Here is an 18,656-nt window from a genome sequence, read left to right on the forward strand (position 1 = left end):
AAACTTTCCTGAGATTATGGACTATGGAGCCCAACTATGCTAGAAGGGAAGACCAGTAGCCCTGGCCATATCTGAGCTACTACCACAGTCAGACGTGGGCTAGTTTGGGAATTTCATCACCTATTAGGGAGGTCAGGATCCACCAAGGGCAAGGCCAAAGGTGAAAGAGAAAACAAGAAACAGTAATAACATAAGCTTTAAACCATTTTTCCGACACTCAGCACACTGGGGTGAGTTCTCAGGCCCCTGGGTCTTTTCCTTCTCTTTGCCAATCTATGCAGTGACACATGTTTGAAGCAAAGTATAGCCTCCTGGGTATAGAAAAGCACAGCCCAGTCCTTAGCTCCTAGGAGGCTTCCAGGCTAAGGCACCACTCCACTTGGACTGTACTATTGGGCTCCAAAATGGGGGGGAGCTTCCAGGCAGGAGCTGATTTCCATTTCAAACTGCATTCTGGTACTTTGTACTCCAGCACCATTGGCCGATCAATATTTAATGCTTGGAGATTCTGACTCTGCAGGAGTCATGTCAGGGGACCCTGAGAGCCAATCTGCTTGAGCTTCTGCGTGATAATTATTCATGGGCTCCTGCCTCTCGCTCTTTCTCTAGCACGGTCCCACTCTGCAGACTCAGTGCCTTACTCAGACTCCTCTCTCGCTCTCTCCGCGGCTACAGCTGGACCCTTCTCCTTCGCCTTCGCCACCGCTCCGAGCGTGCACATCCCTACAATGGCTAAAACAGCAATGGGTAAGAATCGCGCTTCGCTCCCCACAGGCTCTATCTGGAGCAATCTCTCCCTTTCTCTGAAGACATTAAAAGATATTTTATAAAGGGAAAGACATTCGTGACACAGGAGCTGGGAAGGTCGGAGGGAGCTCTGAGAGTAGATAAGAGACCAAAGGGGAAGGGGGGTCTTTGAAAAACTAAAGCAGATGGTTTCTTTTTAAAAGATAGAAGCAGGTAAGTTTTCCTACGATGGGCAGAAATTTTATTCTGCTTCCATATTTAAAATTTAAGTGCCATAAGAAGGGAGGGGCTACCTTAACGATCTGCCTTCAGTAAGGTGAAGGGACATTTCGGAGTGGTTTGGAACGCCCTATATTTATTCTGTAGTTTAAAGAGAAAATAGGAACGGGAGGGGTGATACTGGAATAAAAGAGAAAATGCAAAGTCAAAGCGGTCCCATCCGGGAGGTTTGAGAGATGGGTGGGAACGGGGGAGGGGAGTGGGCACATTTAATGGTATTGTCTCTCTTGGAAAAATCGCTAGTCTTGGGGCGCGGTGCGGGGAGGTAAGGCGGCCGGAGGGGTGGGGTAGGACCTTAGCTCCTTTGTTTTAGGAAAAGGGAGGGCAAACAGGAGGAGGGCGTGGAGGGCGCGGGTGGGCAGCTGCAGGGGCGGGGAAGCCTGCGCGGTGGGGAGGGGTAGAGGGACCTGGCTTCCCAAGGCGCCGGGGTGGGGTTTCTTTGTGTGTGAAGCTATGGTCCCGGGGGGGGGTGCGGGGGGGCACCTGCAGCGCTGGGCACACTATGCGGACCGCCCCACCCTGTGAGGAGTCAAGCGGTCCCCATCCCTACCCAGCTCTGCACCCTCAGTAAAGGGGGCGAATGGGTAGCCCAGAAAGACACTGAAGAACCCAACCCTGGGGGAAACAGCGGAGCCCCGCCACGCCCCACTCACTCACTAGCAGTCTGCTTGCCAGAGACCTGACCACTAACCTCAGACGCTCCACCCTAGCCTCATTGTTCTTCGTAGGGCGAGAGGAGAGTGGGTTAACGTATTTTCTCAGAACCACGTTAAATAGGATGTTTAGACATAGTAGCAGAAGAAAAAAAATCAGAAAAGAGAAAGAAGCGAGGTGGGGAGCTATTCTGAACTCCTTAGATCATTTCGGGGGGGGGGGTGAGGACGTTTAGGGAACTTAGAAGGGTATACAGAAAATAATACAGATAAAGAAGTGTAAAGCAAAAGAGGTCAAGGTCTTTAAGATGAACCACGTGCAATTTCAATTTTATGGGTCAGACGGAGCCAAATCTTTTGGGCTATGTAAAACCACTGGAGTCCAGTCCAGATCCAGGGCCTTCATTCGGAAAAGGTCCTGTGCTTCTCTCGTTGCCCTGGGGTGCACAGACTGGGAGGGACCTGCACTGGGGAGGCGGCCGGAAGGCCCCCTCCCCTAGGCCGGGCTGAGGATGCACAGCAGGAAAAAAGATATGGACTGGCCCCACCCTGCCCTGCCCCACCCTGTCTGCGGAGCCCTGGAGACTTAGGTTCCAAGCTGGCTCCCACGAACTTGGGTGGGGCTGCAGAACAGTGCAGTCCTGGCACCCCTCTTTCTAGCCCCGCCTTTCAGAATAGCCTCGAACCCCTCAGGGTGTGCAGACACCTGGCCTGGCTCAGGGTCTCAGGGCCAAGCCCATCTCTGCTTGGCCACACAAAGACGCAGCCGCGCCCTTCCGGGCCCCTGGACCACAGAGGTGACCCCTTCCCTGTGGTTCGGGAAAGTGTCCTTGCCCATGCAGAACCCAAGGACCTTTTTCCAAACCCACGGCCTACTGTGTTGCGGGATAGGGACCCCACCGAGGGTCCTCCAATGGGGCGTGGCTCGGCCGCACCCCTCGCTGCTAGAACCAAGGCTGTGAGCTTGGCGAGCACGCACGTGGCGATCGCGCGCGTGGACCCGGGCCAGCCCTGCAGTTCTCGCCTTCCTCTCGGAACTGGGTGCTCGCCCCCGCAGGAGTATCCCAGAGGAGGGTTCTGCGCAGTGTCCTGAGGTACTCTCAGTTGCCACAATTGGCTATCAATCCGCTTGTCCGCAAGGGTTCTGATGGGGGTTGGGGAGATTTTTCTGCTCTGTCTGTACTCCCACGGAGTGGTTTCAGCTGCAGAGGACTGGCTAGTTACTTCTCATCACCAGAATTGTGATTCCTTGGAAATCATCATGATTATTAGCTTAAAACTCACTTATCTCCTCTTAAGTCTCCTTTTTTTTTTTTTTTCCCCCAAAAAGGATGCTGGTCCCTTTTGGTACGGATTAACCCCTTGCCACTAATCTTCCTGATCATCTTCACCAACCTCCACCCACTCCCCATTCCCAACCCAAAGATGATTTTGTCTGTGGCTATTCATTTAAGTTTCTATAAAGCAAATACATTTTGACTTCCCGTCGCTGTTATGTATGTTAGTGTGACTGAAGTGTATGTGCTGCTGCTTGCTAAGGAGAGCCTGTGTACCAGATGATTGCTGGAAAATTCTCCACAGAGAATTGTTTTTTGTTTCAGTGGGCAAAAATTATATATACCTGAGATGTTATGCCCCTCCACAAAAGGAGATATATATCTAAATATCGATTTATGCACGCAATGTTTGTTTTCCCCCAAAACTCCTCTCCCAAGTGCTTTTTGATACAGTCTCAATTCTACCCAGAAACAAGTATCGTGAAATGGTGACCGCCAACCAATGAAACTCCCACCCCACAGGTGACAGGTGTAAAAGTCCCTTCTGCCATAATTAGACTGTACTTGTGAACGTGAGAAGAGACATTACCTTCACAGTGAAAAGGGTGCCCTTTCGGGTTTTGGTTTTTTAAAGCATCCCACTGCAAAGAGTAATCAATTAATCTGCAAGGGAGGTGCTTTTTCCGGATTCATTAAACAATCCATGTGTCCAGCATGTTTGAGCTAAGTACGTATTGTATCGCCTATTATCTTCTCAAATGGGGGCACAGTATAAACTGAAGCATGAACAACTAGGAATAAAAAGCTGACGATTTTATTAGGATTTCAGGGAGGAAATTAAAGAAATGAATGGAGCTTGGTCCATCAATGACAAATATCTAAGTCATACTAGTTGGGTGGGGGCAGTAAGCAGGGCTATGCCCAATGAAGCACACTGTCAATCACTGGCACAGTGCTGTGTATCAGCGGATCTTTGGTGTTTGCCTGCATAAACATCTATGAGAAAAGGCATGTTTTACAATGATCGTTAATGTTGAATGCTTTGTAGCTTTAAAAAACTAAATAAATTCTAGACCAATGTTTCAGCAAAATTCCTAACGCCTTTTCACTGACTTACAAACAAATCTGTGGTAAATGTTTCTATGCCAAGAGGAAGAAGATAAGTGGTTTTTTGTTTTTGTGGGGTTTTTTGTTTGTTTGTTTGTTTGTTTGTTGTTTGGTTTTTTATGAGAGCTGTTGCTTCTTCATTAGAGTTTTTTGGTTTGGGGGTTTTTTGTTTGTTTGTTTGTTTGGGTTTTTTTTTGTTTTTTTGTTTTTTGTTTTTTGTTTTTTGCAGGATTTCACTTCTTACACTTAAAAGAGTTACCATTACTTTCTATATAAATTTCGATTGACATGGATTAATAGTGATTTGGAAAAATAAGCATTAGGTCATATGGAACGACAGATATACCTTCCATCAAATCTCTGATTGTCAGTAACAAAAAACAAGAAAAATGCTACAAGAAGTTCCATTGTGTGTAGAGGCCCTCCAGGATGTCAGAAAGCCAGTTCACACAATAAAATAGTTTCCTTTTGTAATTTAGGATCAAAATATTTACTTAGTTCTGTAATTATTTGATATCTATCAAGCAAGGTTTTTTCCCATAAAACTCAAATGACTAAGTATAAAATGGAAGATGAATCCATATTGAATGTCTTTTCATTCATAAATACAGCACATTTTTAGGGAAATTGCTGTTATTCTGTCCACTAGTGTTTTTATTCCCTTAACTAAGATGAGGTGTATGTTTCTGTCACTCCAGTCGCTAGTTGCTTGCAAAAGGCTGGATAAACCGGTCTCAAAGCATGTGAGACCTAACTGCACAAACCCAGACCTGGGTGTGGTCAGTCCCGCATGGAGAGTTAATCCCCAGCTCTCACCAGTTTTCTTTTGTCTATGGAAAAACACACACTGTTGTTGCCATGCAATCTGCAACATTGTATGAATGAGCTGGTCCACAAGAAAACACTCAATAGTTAGTGACCCAAATGTTTCCAGAACCGAACCCAAGCTTTTTGCTTCCCGGTTCTTGCAATTGGGAGACCATGGAGTCTGCACTAACTTTTCACCCCACTAGAGGGCAATCAGTTTCTCTATGATTGATTTAAACGTGGCTTCAAACAGTAACTGCTAGAGGGAAAAAAAACTCTTCTTTTATTGGAATCATTCAATTGTTGATTTAATAGAATAATGCCATGCTTTGCTCTAGTGAATGAGAAGGGCATGCACATCTGTACAGTGGGATGAGCGATTGTAGTCTACAAGTTGGCAGAGCCCCGATAATTAGTCCCTCATGATCTTTCTTTCCAGTTTCATTACAGTATAATTATTATATCATTTATGTTACTTCTGGGGTTGTATGGTGCATAAATGGTAGAAAATGTCAGTAGTAATAGCAAAATTATTTAGGAACAGATGTTTTAATTTGTAAGTAAAGGCATAAATTAAAATTATTGTTTACTGGTTCATTTATTTAAATAAGCCCCATGCTAGGGACGGCTCTGATGTGAGGGGCTCCACCCTTAAAGGAAACTGCAAAAGAAAAAAACGTGAAAGAAGCAGACAGAAAAGCATGGTCCTAAGGAGGTGTGGCCAGACAAACAGTAACTGCTCCCACATGTTCCTCAAGGACAGCTTTTCACCAAGTCTAATGGGATTTCCATCCAAGTTTTGTGCATGTTCAACAATTATGATTTACACACTATATATTTATAAATATATACAACTATATTTGATAATTGTTGAAATGACAAAAAATTAGTCTTAAAACCTTGGAACAATTTTATTGGTCTAGTAAATAACTGATACCCATTTTAAAGAATAAGAAACATATAAGTATAAATTAATTTTGATGATTATCAAAGAAAATTGTTTCAATGTTCAATAGAAGGGAAGTCTTCTTTATATTTTTAACTTACATATAATATTTATATATATATTTAATTTATACATATATTTATATATATATATCATTTATCCTAAAGGTATTTAATGCTATCATTTCAATGTGTTTCTCAAACTTTGGTACTCATTGCAGTTTAGATTCTGCTGGGGTAGGACTGAGTGAAGGTGAGTCTCAACTCTGGCAACCTGCTGGCTGATACCGATTCCGACCGTCAACTCATCACTGTTAGAATACAGAGTTATGATGTGCATGTGCCTCTCATAGAAGTTCCAGGTTGTGACTTAAGATTTTTAAATCTGTAGCAACGGATTACAGAATATTTCACTCCCAAACTCATATGCATAGGGATTTAATTCCTCTGAGGATGCGTATTCTGTACCATCGCTCTCTTAATTAGATTGTTTAAAATATATTTATATTACAGGACTCAACAGAAGACCTTTGGGGAAAAATGTGGGAGAAATAAGACTGTCTCTGTCCATGTGTGTGGGTAGGTGGGTCCATGAAAGGAATACAGCTGTGGCTCAGTTAAGAAGGGATAATAAGTCATATGATATTACTGTTATTTACAAACGATACCCAGAACAGAAGTTAAAACCAGTAGGATAATGCACAATTTACTAGACAGTTATCGCCATATGGGAAAGAAAGTAAAACAGGTTAAAACTATACTGAAGTCAGTATATGTGCATAGATATTACTTACCAAGTTATTCCAACAGAGCATCTCATCCTGAATGTTGCATGAAAAAAAAAAAAAGGATTCACTGGGTTATAAGGAATCCATTAGGTATAACCCCATTTTGAAAGGATTAAGAGATCACTAGGTTATAAGGAATCCATTAGGTATGGCCCCGTTTTGAAAGTATTGAGAGTTCACTGGATTATAAGGAGTCCATTAGGTATGGCCCCATTTTGAAAGTATTGAGAGTTCACTGGATTATAAGGAATCCATTAGGTAATGGCCCCGTTTTGGAAACCACTTGGTTTGGTTTGGTGGTGGCTCATGCCTGTGAATCCCATCACTCAAGACCTTAAGGTGAGAGGGTTTGAGGTTCAAGGCCAACCCGGGCTGAGCTGGGAGACCCTCATTTAAACCAAGTAAGTAAATAATTTTTTCCGCTTTCTTAAGTCAATAAAGAGCCTCCCCCATTTACTTTTACTCCCCTAAGAAAGATGGTCTAGATGGGAAATAAGTAAGTCTTCAAGAAATATCACTTAAAAGATCATGTATCAGTTTCCCCATGCAGTGAGTGGCAGAGCAGAGACATACTACATTTCCGAAAATTCTGTACTGCAAAAATGGTACTAAATACACAACGTCTCAAAGACAGCATTTAAACCAAGTTCCCAAATAGCAATTGTCCCAGGCAGCAGAACACAGGGACAGCCCAGAACTGGAGTAAAGTTATCTTTCGTTTGTTACTGTTTTCAGTGGGTCATCCCAGGTCTTTCCAGGACTCTGGAAGCTGAAAAACTTCTCAACCTACCTAATGTTGCCACCCTCTAATACACTTCCTCACACTGTTATGATCCCCAACCATAAAATTATTTTGTTGCTACTCCATAAATGTAATTCTACTACTGTTATGAATCATAATGTAAATATCTGATATGCAAGATATCCGATATGCCAACCCCCCCCCAAAAGGGTCGTGACCCACACACAGGCTGAGAACCACTATTTTAGATTGCTGTAGTTGCTAATAAGCAGTTGGATTTAGTTGTTGTGGTTGTTGTTGCTGATGTGGCTGCCGTTTCATTTTTAAGGAAGGAATGCTAAGACAGCAGAGCAGACGTTGTGTGTGAGATGGCTAATCCTGGCAGTTTTAGAGGTAACATTTGGAGATGATAGACATTTAAACAGAACACATGAACAAGAAAATGTTAGTCCTGTAATAATAATTTTACTGCCGTGTTGCTTTAAGAATCATTTTTCTGGTACAGACAAACTGCATCTTTCAATCCTTGCACTGACCCCAGATATTTAATTTTAATCCTTAGCTTATGAAATAAATTTAAACTTAAAAGAAATACAACCTAGGCATCCTCATTTAATGAAACTATGTACTATTTCAAGACTTTCTTACTAGTTCAAAAGCAAATGAGCTGGAGAGATCTGTGGGAAATCTCTGACTCCCTTGTGCGAACTTTTTAATTATCTTTCACAAAAAAAAAAAAAAATGCTCTGTCATTTGTCAAGGAGACATTTGAGCAGCAAAGCCTGTGTTTATAATAACCCTTTTCATTAGTTATGATTAAAAACATTTTGTGTACATTTGTTCTGGAAAAACACATTTATGTCAATGTCAATATAAAGGTTAATTAATGCGTCTTAGCACCCATCACACCAGTCACCTGGAGGTACCATGTGTAGGATTTGTGCCTGAGAGAAGGCCCCTGTTATGTAAAACAGGACAAAACCTTGAGTAATTTTTTATTTACAATTTTGTTTCCCTTAGAGAAATTATAAGTTCCAAAATCCTTCTTTTGATAAGAAGTAGATAATGAAGGCTCCAGTGTAGCACACTGAGGCTGGTTTGTTTCAATGTTGCGTTATCTAGGACTGAGTTTCCCTCTTTGCTAGGTCATACTGCAGCGCCTTCAGGAGCTCCCGCTTAGCAACTGTCCTTCTGCAACAGTTATACTCGGCGTCTTGGAATCTGTGCTGTTTTCTCTGCTGTCCAAGAACTTAGAAAACAACAGATTGTCAACACTGTGAGCTGTCAGTCCACTGAATGTTTTTATATCAAGATGAAGATAATTGAATGCAATCTCTTTAAATCTCATCCCCAAAACACATTTTACAATAAATATTCTGAAATCTACACTAAATTGTGATTAGTAATCACAATTGCTTGCTCTAAAAAAAGGGGGAGGTTCTCTATATTAACATCAGCCATAAAGTTTAATTTCTATGGAAAAAAATGCTCACAGTAAAGCTAATTGTTTTCCAGTTGCATTCCTTAGTAAAGAGAAACCTAACTTCTACAGATGGAAAAAACTAACTGATAATATATATTGACTTAGAAAACTGAGACCAGGAACCTCCACCTCTGATATCAGGGAGTACCAGACCTCCTGTGTAGGTGACTGATGGCAGTCCCCAGGAACCGCCTCAGGACACAGTTCAACATTCAGCAATCTCTTTTATTTCCAACACTAATATTATTGCCATTCTGTAGCTCTGACAGCAAGGTTCCAGCTGATATCCCCTCCTGATAACGCAAACGTGAAAATTACCGAAGTGACTTCAAGTCTCTGTGGCAGATCACAAGACCCACACTTCTGCCTCTTAAAAAATCATCTCTCGGTTCTCCTTTAGTCAGAGCAAATTCTTTTATCATTTTTAAAAAAAAAAACAGATAAGCTCAGAAGAAATTGTTTGGGTTTTGTTTGTTGTGTTTGTTTTTAGCAGATGTCTCAGCTATTAAGAGCACTGGTTGCACCTCCCAGAACCTACATGAAGGCTAACAACTCCAGTCTCAGGGGATCCAATGTCCTCTTCTGGCTTCAGCAGGCAATAGACACACAGGTGGGACACAGACATGCATACAAACACCCATACCCAGAAACCAAATATCTTTTTTTAATTAGACAGTATAATCTGTCTACATGAGAAAACATTTCAAAAAAAACATTCACTTGTTCCAAACCACTTTCTTTTTAAATCTTCATGTAATACCTGTGTTTTGGACATTGTATATAAGTCATTCCATTAAGGACTTAGAAGAATTTACTCAGTCAAGTGTAGAGCAAGAAAGACCAGGTACCCAAGGCAGATATAGATCCATTTCATATAGATTAGATGTGGATACGAAACTAATTACAGTTAGCACTTGGTCCTGTGTACTGAAATCAAACATGCATGAAGAGAAAAACTACATGCTAGGTGTATTTGTCTGCAGCTCAAAAGCACCGATAGCTAACGTCACCAAGAATGACATTTAGCAGCCCTTATATTAAAAAGAACTTATTTTAAGTATGTGAATGCCAACTCTGTTCAGAAGCCTGAGGTCTGTATTCTAAGACTATAAATGAGTCTGCTCCTCACTCTTGGGTAATTTGCTATTTTGAAGATAACAAGATCTTCACATACTAACAAAAGAGAAAAGCAATAGCAAGGGTTATAGCTGCATAGAAGGCATCTCACCTTTCACACTTCTGTTATACCATCCAAACTATCTGACCAGCCCGTGTCTAATAATAACATCCCTTAGGAAGGCCTGAGATCACCAAGTGCTGCAAGCAGGTTAGAACCCTTTGGTCAAAATGTTTCTCAGGTCTTCCTGAGCACTGGAAAGAGTTTCTGTCCTGAGGGTCTGAAGCTGGCCCCACAAACTTTCATACCTAACAAGCTGCCTAACTATCTGCCTTGTTTGTATCAGAAAGTGATTGTAAGCTAATGGGAACCGTTGGTGTCTATCAAGTAACTGCATAAATGCAAGAGCTTGTGTCTTCTTATCATTAGATATAATAGCTTGCTCTGTGTGTGTCTGTCTCGGTCTCTCTCATTAAGTCTTTCTCTCTCTCTCTCTCTCTCTCTCTCTCTCTCGTGTGTGTGTGTGTGTGTGTGTGTGTGTGTGTGTGTGTGTGTGTGTGTGTGTGTGTGTGTGGTGTGTGTGTGTGTGTGACAAAGCCCTCACTCTGTAGCCCAGACTGGCTCAAATGGGACTGTCCTTCAAGCATCCATTTTCCAACTGCTGAGATTACATTTGTAGACGACCACACCTGGTTAAGGGTGTTAGGGTGTGTGGGGGCACATGTCATGGGTAAATGCCAATGAGCACGTATTTAAAATAAGTAAATAAGGAAAACAAGAAACACAGTCTGAATCTGAAGTCACTTACTTTTGAAAGATACATTCAAAATAATGAAAATTGAGCTAAAATGGTAATTGCATCCCTCAGGCAACAGCAGGTTCTTCTTTGAGGGTGGGATATCAGAACCCTGCTGAGCAGTCTTGAGCCTTCTTCCTGACAAGTAGCACTGAACTCACCCAAAGGTCCGTCTGTGTCCTGTTCCACGTAACCTTCCCAAGTCTAAGCTTCTTCAGTGGAAGGAAGGAGGTGGACAAGAGAGCGCTCACTCATCTCAGACAATCTCTGGGCCCAGAACAGGTACCCCCAAGACATAGGCAGAAAACATGAAAGGGACGAAAAGAAACTGACCTCAGACCTCGACGGCTTAGCATTCTGTCTCATGGTTCCCCTGCAGGCGACATCTTGATGCTCTACCTGAGTCAGGCAGAACAAATCCCAACCAGGAAAAATACCCAGACCCATACCCACATAGACTGAAAGCCTCCTTAAAAACTCTTTTCAATGGGCTATTAGAAAGGCAAAAGTCCATGTAGTCAGAGAGAACGGACCAGCACACCAGACACCGAGCCCTGTGGAAACGGAAACGCAGCACTTCAGTTCCGCAAAAACGCTGCTCCCTGACGGCCTGCTCCAGGTGGGAAAGAGCTGCTGTGGGACCGGTGCGCAGATACAGGGGTTGCACAAACTCAGCTTTGACCCTGCTCTGCTCACAGCCTGAGAACCCCTGAGCAAATTCCTCATTGATTCTACAGTAGGAATACAATCCTTACCATTACAAAACAGGGAAATAATGCCTAATTATGTGCTGTTCACTGAGAGAAGCGACTGAATACTTAGCAGTTTACAGTTTAAAAAGAAATTAGACTCATTCTCTGACCCCTGAGCCAATCATGAAAATACTAAATAAAAATAATTTTTAAGATTAAACATCTCAATTCTTATGTTAATTTCCACACGTAGTGACAATCTATTAGAAAGCACTTGCAACTGTGGAAATGGTCACTACTCAATAATTGTTTGTAACAGAAGGGAGATTGATATCCTATACAGTTGCTGGAGAAGTAAAATCTCCAAGCAAATCCATGTCCAGCGAGGCTAGAATTTAGTAGTCAATGTATTCCTTCTGGGTCAAAGTACCGTAGCAAGAGAGATAATTAAAGCAAGAGTGTATTTTTTATATTATTTCTGTCACATTTCCCTGGCATTCGTATCTTGAACAATGTAGGCAACATCAGAATAATTGAGTCTCCTTGTGTCAGGGAAGTTCCTCAAAATCAGATGTCAATTAACACACACACACACACACACACACACACACACACAGAGAGAGAGAGAGACAAACACACACAGACAACACACAGAGAAACACACACCTTCACATAGACATACACTCACATAGAGACACACACATAGACACACACACACATAGACATACACATAGACACACACACACATAGACACACATAGATACACACTCAGACACATAGACACACAGAGAGACACACACATAGACACACACACACACACCTACAAAATCGCTATTGATCCATCGGTTTCCCCACATCTTAGCTGCTCAGTCATCCCACCCCCAATCTTCTTGCTGTTTACCATGCTTCTCCACTTCAATTTCCAGCATCCTTGCTATTTCTCCAAAAACTTGACGTTTAAAAACACATGGTATATAAACGAGGGATTGTACTTACGATGTAACTCTAGATACACTGAGAATATCTGCAACCATACTTACGAGTCTGTTTCAGGTTAGATAGTCTTACAATAGTCTACACACAATCTCTAAAGGCCAGATGACAAGATATACTCCTACTTTCTCCTAAGCAATGAGTCATTAAAAGGAGGAATGTTGCATGGAAGCACCATCATGGTTCAAATCCTCACAAGGTCATAACTACTGCAAAAGAACTCCCCGTCGCTTTGAAAAGAAGTAGCCATTTTTCCTCAGCTTGAAATCCTCAAGGAGAGTCTGAGGTGCTTCACGGGGTGCCTCATGGAATAACAAAACAAGTAAGATAAAATCTGTATTTAGGATGAATTTATTTTTCTAGGTGGAGGGCTGCCATGGAGTCATTAAGCACCTTGGAAAAGACCTGGATTACATTTGTTAAAACTTTCCTCAAACTGAGACATGAAAACTAAGATATAAAAACTAAGCAGCATAGATAGACAAATGCAGTCTGTGCTATCAGCTGCATTACAGCTTACCTAAGGCCAATTCACACACACACACACACACACACACAAGCATGCACACACACACATACATGAGTATGCACACACACACAAGCATGCACACACACATACATGAGCATGCACACACACACAAGCATGCACACACACATACACAAGCATGCACAAGCATGCACACACACATACATGAGCATGCACACACACACACACACGAGCATGCACACGCACAGGCACATACTCACATGCATGTGTGCCTGTCACTTGAGAAAGAACATGGAGCTTTTGTATCTGGCTCTGATGGTGGCAAACATTTCAAAACTCCCCATTTAATTAGATCAAAGTTGGAGGCTGTTGCTCCTGAGGAACCACACAGCTCTGATGCTCCTCTGCCAGATCCTTACATCACTTTTGATCAGTTTTATGACCATGAAGACACAGACTGAGCATCATCAGCTAACGTGTGAAAGATTTCTCACAGTCGCTCTAGCATCCTTGAACAGACTGTGGCAGCCCCTCTCTAGCTAGCTTTCCCTGATCTTTCCTTCCTGTGAACTCAAGCTCATCCTGTAACAAATTCAACATGAAGTCTCCTTATAGGTTTTTTTTTTCTCTTCCCTAACATTTATTCTTCACCAGGAACAGCCTCACCCCTGCCTTCTGGGCTCTGCATTGTGAAATGCTTTTCTTCTGTATGTCAGCATAACATACTTCTTTCTCTTGCTCCCCAGTCTGCCTGGGTCTTAGTAGGAGCCAGGCATGTTTCTCTACCGTATCTCACTACAGCAGGTATGTTCCTTGCAGAACTACTTAGGGCTAACATGCACGGAGACTTGCTATGTTTATTACTGTGGCTGAACCAAGACCTTACAAGGAGCATCATCTGCATTCTAACAGGTGAGAAGAGGAGAAATGAAAGAGGGTAATTTCCGAATTTGAAATAAATCACATTGATCCAGAGCCCATTTAATGAACCCCAACCTACAGTCTCCTTTGTCACAGCAGGGATTCTGGTTGTATTTGCTAGTTTCGTGGTAAAAGTGAAATGAATAATAGAAGCATACAGTGTACTACAAAAATTAGTTATGAAAATGGGGAGGGGTTGTTGGGAAGAAAAAGTAGTTCACTGAGTAGTTCAGTAAAAGGATAATGGGCAAGGATATGATCAAAGTACACACACACACACAACTATTTAATAAAGTAGTGAAAGAATGTTTTTTAAAGAATGGGAATTGTAAGGATTAAATTTCCGCATAGTATCCTTTTTTCTATTGCTGTAATCAAACACCTCGATACAAACAATCTTGAGGAGGAAAGGGCTCATTTAGTTTGTTTACAGCTCCAAATCACGGCTGACGATTGAGGGATTCAGGAAAGGAACTTGGAAGCAGGAGCTGATGAAAGACCATGAAAGAGAGCTGCTCCCTGGCTTGCCCCTCATGGCTTGCTCAGCCTGCCTTCTTAGACCATTGGGAAGCACCCGCCTAGGGGTTCACCACCCCACGTGGATTATTAATCAGGAACATGCTGCCACAGGCTTGTCCACAGACCAATCTGATAGAGACATTTCCTCAATTGAGGTTCCCCCCCAAATGACTAGCTTGTGGCAAGTGGACATAAAAACAGTGAGCACATTTAGCCCTAACCCTTTAAAGTGTCAAAAATAAAGATCAATTTGCTGATGATTAGTCTTTATTAGTAATATGTCAACAGTTCACTATCTCAACACATCATCTCATTCACTACAATAATATTTCATCCCCATTTGTAGACAAACTCATGTGCAGAAGGTATTTTGTGTCACCTAAGGTTGACACACTCATTTTTAGAAGGTATAATATGTCACCTAAGGTTGGTTAGATCCAGAACTGTCTTGAGTTCCAGTTCATATTTTCCTCATTACTCTGGAGGACTATTTGCTTACCTCTAGTTATTACTGAGAGCAGAAGCAAGAGAACATATAAATAAGAGAAGAAATATGTCTGTCTCTCCTTTTTCTTTGGCACCATCAGTTGTCTGCCTTAAGAGGAGGTCACAGCAAAGATTTCAGAAAGCCTATCTTCCAGTGTGACTTGAAGCTAGTGAATTTCAAGGGGAGAAGCCAGCTCCGCCATGCTATTCATTACCTCTGCGCTGTGAACCTCCAACTAAACTCAGTTTCTAGGACAACTGACAAACTGCATCTGTTGCTTACTTGTGAACGGCAGCCCCTCCCTACTCAGCAGCCAAAGGATAAGCATGTGTAGACATCTGTTAACTGCTGAGCGCATGTTAGGAATCCATGCAAGGGAATACAGAATACACTAAGAGAGACACCCTCTCCACCCTCAAAAATGCAGGGTTGAGAAAAAAAATTAGTAAGGAAAACAGGGCCACTTGTTGGGGAGCAAGCCAGGAAAGGGGCTCTTTCCTCAAAAAGCCAAAGATGCCAAATGTGAACCTTGCAATGTGAACCTTGAAGTTTGAGTGAGACACAGGCTTAGCTTTGGAAACTACATTACACTTACCAATGGTCACCATCCTACTTGATAGACCTTCTGTCCACTCAACCTACTATAATAGGGCTGAATTTCAAAACTGTGAGCAATATTCCAATGAAAAGCCCTACTTTAGTGAAAAATATGTAGCACAAATAAATCCAGAATGAATAGAATTTAAAGAAGAACAAACATTGTTTCCTCAGATTTATGCATCACCAACTGGTGATATTTTTATAATAGCACATTACCATGCCAAATTTCAATTCATATGCAAAGCGAATGCTTAATTCTATTTTTATTTTTTTAACCAATGAACAGAGTATTTGCTGCCACGAATAAAATAAAATCCATAGGCCACCCCAATCTCTCAATCTAGTTACACACTAGCATGGAATCTTTACCGTGTAAGAATGGCTACCAAAGAGAGTTCCAGATGGCATGCAAAAGGCTTATGTTTTATGTATCACTTGCTGCCTGTGAGGAAGAATATTTAAAGCCAAAAATAGACTTTCCGCGAAGCATTAGGAAGAGTGAAATTTGCTCTGAGAATTTAACAAGTTGAAATCAGAGACATGGGCTGCTTCCTTGAAACATTTGTTGCATTAGATAACGTTCACACTATCTCTCACACACAGCTATTTCACAACACAAAGATCCAGAAAGAAGAAAACATTACAAGCCAGAAATATGAAATAAAACTTAGGTTTTCTTCTGTATGAGGTGCCATAAGATAGTTTGTCTAACATAAGGTAGATAAAGGATGTTTTTACTTCAGAAAACATGAAGTGTATGTAATGGGGAAATTACTCCATTTTAAAATCTATTGAGTGTTTAAAAACCAGCTATTAGGATAGCCAGTAGTATCTAGAGAGGTGGTGTGATATGTTCCAGGTCTGCCGACCTTTAGATATTGTCTAGTGGTAGAGAGCTTGATCCCATCCATACCAATAGTATGCATAATTTTACATGACAGAGTAGGAATGCATTCTACACGTACGAAATCAAAGAAAAATGTCATTTTAAGGAAAGTTGTGTGACTGGGGCTGTGTGGAAATAGTAAGTGTACATGAGTATGGCCACGGGCAGACGCAGCATGAGCTGCTGGATTCATCGCTTCTGGACCCCTCCTCCAGAGCTCATGTCAAGGAAGGTTCTCTCCTTCCCCTCAGCGATGCCTTTCACAGAGGGACAAACTGCCACAGGCGACTCCATTGAAAGTCTGCCCCAAGGTCCCTGAGGGGTTATTGACTACAGGCATCTGCCCCTAAGAAGGGAAATCATTTTTATTATTCAACACCAAAAGCATATAATCAAGTTTAAAAACAGGAGAGTCAAATCTCAAATAAGAACACAGGATACTTTTAAGGCTCACCATGGCTGTGCATTAAGTCCCTCCCATTTGTTCCCACCCTGTTCCTGCTGCCATCCTCACTGCCTGCCACCCCCAAAGCGAGAAAGCAGCAGATGGTACCAGGTCTGACTTCCTTATCTATGAGAGCATCATCAGGGAGTCTCCTCTGTTGCTTTGAAGTCCGAGGTGCTATGACTGGAGGTTCTTCTTATTTCCTCATGATGTTTTTATTGATTCTTGGTGAATTTCACATCATGCACCCAATCCCACTCCTTTCCCAGTCCTTCCATATCCACCATCCACCCTGTAACCTCCCGCAAGAGAAAACAGAAAATGAAAGTTAAAAGACATCTAGCCATGGAAGCTTTAGTGTGTCGTTGTATGTCACACATTAGGCCGTTTTGTCCCAACAGCTTTACTTGCAAATGTTCACTGCATGACTGAGGATTTTAACTGCATGAAACCAAGTCATCAAATAGTCTGTGCTTCTCTACATTGTGCATTGAGAGTAACTTTACCGGGAATACTTACCAACCAGATGCAACCAGTTCTCTAAAAAAAAAAGAGAGAGAGAGAGAGAAATTAAAATGCAATCACCATAAAACTCCATACAACATGTTTCCCAGAGGCATGGAAAGAACCTGATCTTCCTGGAATCCTTATGGTTATCCTTAAGGTTAACTGCGCTGCGAAAACCACCTGCCAAAGAGCAGAGCTGCTCCTAAATCTTTCCAGTTCTCCTGCATTGCACAGCTGGTAATCCAGTTCCCCGCAGCACTGTCTCCTCTACAGCACACGCATCATTTACAAACAAAGGCATGGTCGGGAGGGTTAGCTGTTGAAGTCACAGCAATCTTATATTTATCACAGTAGAAGCATGCGAAGCCTATCTGTGGGCAAATTTGGCCCTTTAAATTTAAATTGCATTTTCTCAACTTCATTAAGATATGATTAGAACACAGAATGTATGTGTAAATGTGTGATTTAGTGTGGTGATTTAATGTATTTGGACACTGTGAAATGGTTAAAAAAAAAAACTACAACAACAGCAACAAAAGACTAATCAACATTTCCCCCAGCCCATGCTTCCCTTCTAAGGATACGCTTAGAACATTTACAGTCTACCCCAGATTGCCAAATATATAATACCTCATAATAAAAATTCCCAAAATCGCTTTTAAAACAAGACAGTCCTAATCTTTGACCGAATCCATGTTCTCTGCTTGCCTTTGCTCTTGTGTGCATCCACTGAGTTCTCTTGAGACACAAAAGAGCAATGAAGTGCAAATGCAGCTGTAGCTCACAGGACTCTTCCGTTCAGAGAACTCTTCCCTGGCTGCTGCTTTAACCCTCCCTGTCTGCATAAGTGTAGCATACATGCATACACACTTAATGCACACTTCCTCAATGGCTGACTCGCACTGACTCTAATGAGTGTGACTCGGAAATCCAGCTGCCGGGACAATGCTGAGGAGGTCTGTGTACAGGGCACTTTACGCAGTGTCCATGGAGACTTTAGTATTTCTCTTATGTTTCGGAGAAACAAGGGAAATATGGCTCCCTCGTGAAGCTGCTGTGACTCACGCGTGAGGTGGTTTTACCTTCTGCTAATGACTAGGAAGTAACCTGCTGTGCTTACAACTTAAATACAGACGAGAATTCTATTTGGTGCAAAGTTATCACATATACTTTGGCAGTAATACCAAGTTAAAATACTTTTTATTCACAGTTGATATTAATATCAAGTAATACCCACAGCATGGACCTTTTTTTGCTGCTGAGACAGATATCACTATGCTGCCCATGCTGGCTTGGAACTCTCAACAAAGACCAGGCTGGCCTCGAACTCACTAAAGTCTACCTGCCTCTGCCTGCAAGCACTAGGATTAAAGAGCTG

General features: G+C 42.1%; 1 protein-coding gene across 1 annotated transcript in view; it reads left to right on the forward strand.

Annotated features, from left to right (window-relative positions):
* The first annotated feature begins 395 nt into the window (after positions 1 to 395).
* Positions 396 to 18,656, forward strand: part of Stmn2 (stathmin 2) — a 49,038-nt gene continuing 30,777 nt past the window's right edge. The window contains exon 1 of the mRNA XM_032898637.1: positions 396 to 747. Coding sequence (XP_032754528.1) covers positions 729 to 747 — 19 coding nt within the window. The 5' untranslated portion in view covers positions 396 to 728. The remainder of the gene's footprint in view (positions 748 to 18,656) is intronic.

Source organism: Rattus rattus, chromosome 3 (assembly GCF_011064425.1).
Source record: "Rattus rattus isolate New Zealand chromosome 3, Rrattus_CSIRO_v1, whole genome shotgun sequence".
Taxonomy (NCBI): domain Eukaryota; kingdom Metazoa; phylum Chordata; class Mammalia; order Rodentia; family Muridae; genus Rattus; species Rattus rattus.